Genomic DNA, 7,710 nt, shown 5'->3' with positions numbered 1-7,710 from the left:
AGAAACACAAGATCCAACTCAAAATCAACATTGCCAAAACTAATAGGACACTTAGCACACACTAAGGAAGTAGTCACCGAACCACTAGTCGGGGTGTCGATAACCATCCCTTGAGACAACGGAGTCACAACCAAACCCAAATGCTCAACACAACTAACCGCGATAAAAGAATGAGTAGCACCATTATCAATAATTGCAATCAAAGGAGTACTATTGATAAAACACATACCTCAGATGAGATTATCCGGATGCTCCACCTCTTCCGCATTCAGTGCAAACACCTTTCCCGCTACCTTCTTCGGCTTGGTACACTTAGTACTGATATGCCCCTTCTCAACACAATTGTAGCAAGTGATCTCCTTCTCAACATAAGTACACTCATAAGCCTTGTGACCCCCCCTTCCCACACTTGTAGCAACTCTCTCACTTCTTGCAATCATTAGCAAAATGACCCAATGTGCCACACTTAAAGCACCTGACCTCAGCAACAGTCGACTTAGAGCCTCCACTAGATTCTTTCTTCTTTCCTTTGTCCTTGCTATACGGTTTCCCAAATCCATGACTCTTCCCTTTCTTATCATGCTGAGCCTTGTAATGATTAGTTTTAGCCCTCCCGACATCATAAAACATACGACACTTGTGCACCAAAGTGTCAAAGTCTCGGATCTCCTGAATACACATATACTGATAGATATCGGCCTCAAACCGCTCTCAAACTTCACACACTTGGAAACCATTGCATCCTCAGCATTGATGTACGGGCAAAACCTCGAAAGCTCCTCAAACTTTGCAACATACTCAGCCACTGAACGGTTCTCTTGCTTCAAGTTCAAGAATTCTACTTCCTTCTTGGTCCTCAAATCCTCAGGAAAGTACTTCCTCAAAAACTCAGTCTTGAACCTAGCCTAAGTCACAACTCCACCACCGACCTCAAGCCTTCCCTTAGCATTGGTCCACCAATACTCAGCCTCATCAGCAAGCATGTGAGTAACCATTCTGACCTTCTGATCCTCACTAGTCACCACAACACGAAGGATCCTCTCCATGGCTTGCACCCATGTCCGAGCTCCATCCGGGTCATACCTACCCTTGAATGTCGGCGGATTGTTTTGCAAGAAACGATCAAGCCTCCGCTCCTCAGCTTCTCCAGGATCACAATGACCAACCGCCGCCTGCTCATTAGCCTGAGCCAACACCTGAGCCATCGAAGCCAAAGCCTGCGCAATCGCCGCATCATCCATACCACCAGCCTTCTCAAGACTACACAAAACCAACCAATAGATAAGAACCACAGCACAACAACAAGTACCGAAGTTAACTCATTACCATCCGCGTACAAACAGGAAAATTCAACGGATACTAGTCCGGACAAGACTGACCACGGCTCTGATACCAACTTGTAACAACCTAATTCTATTAAAGCAATAAAACATGCGAATATAGCAAATATTCAAGAATTAGACGCTACGTCTCACATAATCCAAAAACTCAACATGCGTAACTAGATAGAATATCTCAACAGTCACAGCGGATAATATTCATATACAAAATCTCTGACATAATATGCCATGGTAAACAATACATCATCATAAGAAAATTCTCCAGCCTCAACAATCAGTACATCTCAAATAAATGAAATAAGTCCAACACAACTAAAAGACACTGACTCAACCTAATCAGAGCCCTAAACTATAACTCCAAAATGATAGCGGAGACTAACTCCAGCTATCCAAGTACTCACCGCAAGCGGACTACTCCTGCACAGCGTCTACCCATCCATAGAGACAGGTAGGCGGCAAAAACCACTGGAGGTTAGCTTTACATTAATCATAATCAATAAACAATAATTGGATATAAAGAAGTCAAATTAATTCTCAAACAGTTGCATAAACAATTAACTTCCGGCTATACATCCATTCAACCAATCCAAATATTACAAGCAAGCATCCACTTATCACCAACAAACAACATTCACATATCACATCAAGCTTTCATTTCATTATGCAATGCACCTATACTCGACACATACATGCATGTGGTACCATACAACAACATTAGATGCCAACCGCACATCTAAGTAAGAGTACACCTCCTCTTACTATGTAAAAGTACACCTCCTTTTATATTTCACAACTAACTTCATATGATATGATGCATGGATATACAACAAAGACTCGATAATGCACAACTTCAACATACAACTACCAACGAAAATGTAAATATACACCTCCAATTACATTGACTAGCTCAACAAAATTGCATTATCAAGTATTCATGCCCACACACATTCATCAAATCACAATTCACATATGAGTCATCATCACATAAAACATCATCAATTACACAATATCTCACAACAATCCCACATACTTCTCATAAACCAGGCAAAGTGGAATAATACAACATTTATGATAAACATCATATTCAACCTTCAACAACCATTCATATATCCTCAATTAATCATATGAAGTCATTCAGAGAAGATTTACAAGGTAATTGGTTCAAAGGAACCGTTTTCAACAAAGTTCGTCTATCGGTATCTCATTTTCAAAATAATTGAAGTTATTGAACCAAACCAAGTAAACAAGATTCAATGCCTCAACTAAGTATACCTATAGGCCACATGTGAGTGCAGTAGAGGATACTTTGGCGCCTCACCGGCCAAATGTGACGAAATCATGAAAAACTCAAAGTTCGTCTCTATTTATCACTTTTCCAAAAGAATGCAATTTTCTAAGCAAAACAAGTTAAAACTTGATGAAACCAATTACATCCATTTTTAGAAATCATATAAACATTATACAACCTTAGTCCTACCTCAAATTCCAGAGAAAACGAGTTTTCGGAAAAATCGACGTTCAGACCGTTTTTCAAAAGTTAAATGTAATTTCACAAAATCAAGCTCAATTCGATCCTCCCGATGTCCCAGTAGGTTTTAGTGTATAAACAGAGGTTAAAAAAGTCAAAAGAATCATTTTAGAAAGCCCGGATTGGTCCCCAAGTGCACAAAGCGGAGAAATAAAAATGGCTGAACTGGGTGTTGCACACTTAAGCGTCCTCTGCACGCTTAAGCATCCAACTTCCAGAAACTCCAGGAAGTGCACGCTTTTGGTACGTTGTTGGCACGCTGGTGGGTCGCTTAAGCGTCCTCAGCATGCTTAAGCGTCCTACACCAGAAGTTCAAAACACAGTTATGGGTTCCAATCCATTTTCACCCAAAATCCCCATTTTGATTCTCCCAAACCCCAAAACTTAATCCCAAAGATGTTTATAGGTCACATACACTTCAAAACACTTAAACATATACAAGTTTTGAGATTACAACATCAAATCATCAATAATTCTTCAAATCTCCAACTCTTACAACTTTCAACAAACAACAACACCAATTCACCAATTCATGATACCCAATGTATTTATTCATCAACAACACATTCAACGACAACAACAACAACAACATTTGAACATGAATTCATCAACAATCTAACAACCACACCATCATCCATCATCAATTTCATACAAAACTCATCATGTTCATAACTACCCATTTTAGCATACAAATTCAACAACTACAAAACAATTATCATTCAATTCATGCATATAATCATATCATCAAAATTAAGCACGAATTTCTACATCTAAAATCAAATTAACCACTTAATGAAAGAATTAGGGTATAATCTACAACTATTAATTATGATTAAAGTCTAACCCCCTTACCTCAATTCTTCAAAATCAACACTAGGGCTTCACTTTAGCTCCAATCCTAGCTCCAATCCTTGAAGCTTGACCTCCCTCTAGCTCTCTCTCTAGCTTCCTCTTCAACCTTTCTCTTCTCTTACTCTTTCTCTCTCTACCTCTTATTTTAATAATGAAAAATGATGGTAAACCCTATTTTCCTCTAACACTAGAGTTTATATAGGTTCTATCTAATTGGGCTCAACTCACAACACCTTAATGGGCCTAACCCATTTCTATTCTAACCAAAAATGTTACTACTCACTTAACGGTAAAATGTAATACTAACGATCACTTACCAGTAATAAAATAATTACTACACTCCCTCTAGTGGCTTAGTAAATTAACAACTCACTAAGCACTAAAAATAATCCTCGGCAAAATTACAAAATTACCCCTACTCTCAAAATGACCAAAATGCCCCTAAGTCCAAAATGACTAAAATACCCTTCTAACACTGAATTCTATAAATCCCAACCAAAATATTCACAGAGGCAAATAATCACATAAGAGCACATACAAACACACATAAAAGCAATTAAATAAATAATAAAATAAATATAGCAAAAAATCGGGTTGTTACATTACCCTTTAGAGTTTTGATGATAACAAGGTATTAAAAATTGACAATTGGATATGCTAAGATTTGTTCAAGTGTGCAAGACCATAGAGAAAAATTTATTGGCTCTTTGAAGTATAGGTTCTGAAAGAAATCAACAAGAAGAAAGCTTGAAGCATCTGAAGAAAAGTGCTCATTGTTGGAACAAAATGTGTTTAACAAGAAATATTTGAAAGTTTTGATGATAACAACGTATTAAAAATTATCAATTTGACTAGCTAATATTTGTTCAAGTGTAGAGGACCATAGACAAAATTTGACATCTTAAATAGGTTCTGAATGAACAAAAGAGAGCTAAGGAATCAACAAAAAGGAAGCTTAAAGCGTCTGAAGAGAAGTGCTCCTGAAGTTAAAAGTGCTCTTGAAAAAATGACGTCATCAGAAGCAAGTTCATCAGAAGCATCTCATCAGAAGCTGAAAATCACCAGAAGCTGAAGTTCATCAGGAGATGCAAGACTTAAAGCTTCAAGGGTTGTTAAATGGTTTTAAACTCGTCTAAGCATTGCAGAAGAGTGGAAATGAGAAGCAACGGTCAATTTGAGAGGATTTGAAGGCATTGGATGCTTATCTTCAAAAAGCGTTGACAAAGTACAATTGTACGAAGTGTACAACCACTACCTCCATTACTCTGTTTCTGTCTCTGCTACAGGACAAGAAAAACAGCTCTGTAACGCCCTATCTTATTATTTATTTATTTGATTGAGTTTAGAGTCTTTTTATAATATAATTTAATTTATTTGATGAGTGATATATTTGTTGTGTGTTTAAATTTATTATTAGCCCCTATTTTATATTTAGTGGAAGAATATATTTAGTGGAGAAATATAATTATTTAGAATTATGAGGCTTTGGGGGCAGAATTGCAAATGAGAGAAATTAATGTTTTAGAAAGAATAAGAAAATAGAGGGGCGGATAGGAACTGGGTGAGAAAGATTAAGTGAGAAACAACTCAACTAATGATTATAAATTGATGAGACTCTTAGAGAATTAGGGTTACAACAAAATATAGAGTAAAAACACGTAAAACAGTTTTGAGAGAAAAAGAGAAGAAGAAAGAAAGAGAGAAGGGAAGAAGAAAGAAAAGAGAAGAATCAAAGAAGGAGAAGTCTGTAGACCCGTGCTGTCAATCAATCTAAGGTAAGGGTTGGACTAACCTTCTTTAATCATAAGTATATGATTCTGAAATAGGGTTTAACATGTTTGTTGTTGCTTAATTTTGACGATTAAAGGAGTTATGGTTTTGAAAAGAAGTTAGGGTTTTGAATTGCAAATTAATTGATGAAATTTGTGCTCCAGTTGTAGATATATGTTTAGGTATGTTAATTTGTTGATAAATGAATTGTTGATGACGAAATTGCATGCTCTTGGTATATATATTTGGATATTTGATGAATTATGCTCAAATGATGATTTATGTCATGTTGTTGTTGATTTGTGGTTGAATACATGATTATGTTGGAACAAAATGTGTTTAACAATGAACCTTAAAGAGTTTTGATGATAACAAGGTATTAAAAATTGTAAATTGGACTAGCTAATATTTGTTGAAGTGTACAGGACCATAATTAAAAAGTTACATCATTTATTGGTTCTGAATGAGCAAATAAAGAGCAAAAGGAATCAACAAATTGAAGCTTAGTGCTACTGAAGGCAACTCGCTCCTGAAGAGAAAAAGCGCTCCTGAAGCAAAGCTGCTCCTGAAGTTAGTAAAGTGCTTCTGAAGAATAGTGCTCCTGAAGAACAGTGCTCCTGAAGACAAGAGGTCCAGAAGCTACATCATCAGAAGCTGCGTTATCAGAAGCTGCATCATCAGAAGCTGCCTCATCAGAAGTCATTTCACCAGAAGCTGAAGATCAACTGGATTTACAAAGATTCAAGGATTGAAGAATCATCACTGCAAAAGCTGTCTATTGGATTCGAAAACACAACAAAAGATTAGTGGAATCTTGCAACGGTCATTTCAAAGGTGTTTGAAGACATGTGCTTGCAATTTTGGACGAAAGCGTTGACATTGTACTTTTGTACGAACTGTACAACCACCTTCTCCACTACTCTATTTTGTGTCCACGCTACAAGACAAGAAAACAACTCCAGAATACGGCTTCGCCTGCATAGATGTTCCTTTGGATAAGGAATGGATTTCAAATTGGTTCTTCATAGGACAAAAACCAAATCAGGCAAAAGATCATTGGTGAAAGATCAAGCTTCAACAACGACTCTTTGTTGTGCTGGCAATTTCACAACGTCTCTTTCACACCTCTGTATAAAGGAGTGGAGACTTAGAGTTTTGGTAATGATGAACGAAAGACTCACAACATTATTACAAGTGCCAAACCTCTGCTGAATTGTTCTGCATTCACTTAGAATTTATGTGTCTCAAAGTTTCATTTTAGAAATTCTTAAGTTATTGAGTCTGTATCTGATTTGTATTGTGAGCACCTCTGATTGTATATCAAGTGTTCAACCTTAAACAATTTTATGTGTAATTTTGTTTAGTTAGAAGTCTCTTGCAGTTGTGCTTGAGCAGGGAAGTCTCTTGATTGTGTTCTTGAGCATAGGAAGACTCTTGCAAAGTGTGCTTGAGCAAAGGAAGTCTCTTGCAGGTGTGCTTGAGCAATTGTAATCAGATATTACTTTTAGTGAAATCTCCTTGGAAGTGTAAGGGGGACTGGACTACTTCTGGATTGTGGAAGGAACTAATATAATTGCTTTGTGTCGTTCTTCTTCTCTCTCTGTTTCATTCCGCTGCGTGTAGATTCTGATTATCTCTTCAGAGCTGTTTCACTTAGCTTTTGATCAGTGTGTTCAGTTTTAGGAGAAACGAAGAATTTTTAAAAACACAATTCAACCCCCCTTCTTGTGTTTTTCTCACCTTCAGATTATAAGTGTTTATTTCGAGTGTTATGATTATGGGTAATGTTTTGATTTAATTTGGGAGTCTTGTGTTTAAATCTAGTGATTTAAGGGTGATTCCTAAGTGAAAAACGCATTGTTAAACTGATTTTTGAACTGCTGTGAAGCCCAACATCGGCCACCGAATTGTCAAAATCGGCCACCAATTTCTGATCTGATTTTCTAGTTTTAGTTCTGCAAAAATCGGCCCCCGATTTGTCAAAATCGGCCACCGATTTTCTGTCAGGCAAATCTGGAAAACATTTACATTTTTCACCCTTTTCCATTTTGAATTTGCTTTTGGTGTAAACATGAAAGTTTTAGATAATTGTGTTAGCTTTCCAGTGGCTTTGGTTTGACTTGAAAATGATATTTGATTTTTGAGTTATGATGAAAATACTCCAAGGAGGTCTTAGTGACAGCAAACCTTGTTTCCTGTTTTTGCGTCTTTTTCACACGT

General features: G+C 36.9%; 1 protein-coding gene across 1 annotated transcript; it reads right to left on the bottom strand.

Annotated features, from left to right (window-relative positions):
• Window positions 1-423: 423 nt before the first annotated feature.
• Window positions 424-1,570, bottom strand: LOC146899305 (uncharacterized). The gene is made up of 3 exons (XM_085736743.1): window positions 1,527-1,570; window positions 930-1,260; window positions 424-669 (listed from the first exon to the last, which is right to left on the bottom strand). Exons 1-3 carry the CDS (start codon window positions 1,568-1,570, stop codon window positions 424-426), a joined length of 621 nt encoding a protein of 206 aa, XP_085592869.1.
• Between the last annotated feature and the right edge of the window lie 6,140 nt (window positions 1,571-7,710).

Source organism: Medicago sativa, chromosome 8 (assembly GCF_051527215.1).
Source record: "Medicago sativa cultivar Bolivia chromosome 8, Bolivia_mono, whole genome shotgun sequence".
NCBI lineage: Eukaryota > Viridiplantae > Streptophyta > Magnoliopsida > Fabales > Fabaceae > Medicago > Medicago sativa.
The sequence above is the reverse complement of the archived record's forward strand: the minus strand, read 5'-3'. Positions and strand labels throughout refer to the sequence as shown.

Coding starts and splice junctions, on each gene's coding strand:
- LOC146899305 (XM_085736743.1), bottom strand. CDS start 1,570: ATGGCATATTATGTCAGAGATTTTGTATATGAATATTATCCGCT. Junction 1,261..1,526: donor GTATATGAATATTATCCGCT/GTGACTGTTGAG, acceptor GGTTTTGTGTAG/TCTTGAGAAGGCTGGTGGTA. Junction 670..929: donor ATGCTAAGGGAAGGCTTGAG/GTCGGTGGTGGA, acceptor ATGTGTATTCAG/GAGATCCGAGACTTTGACAC.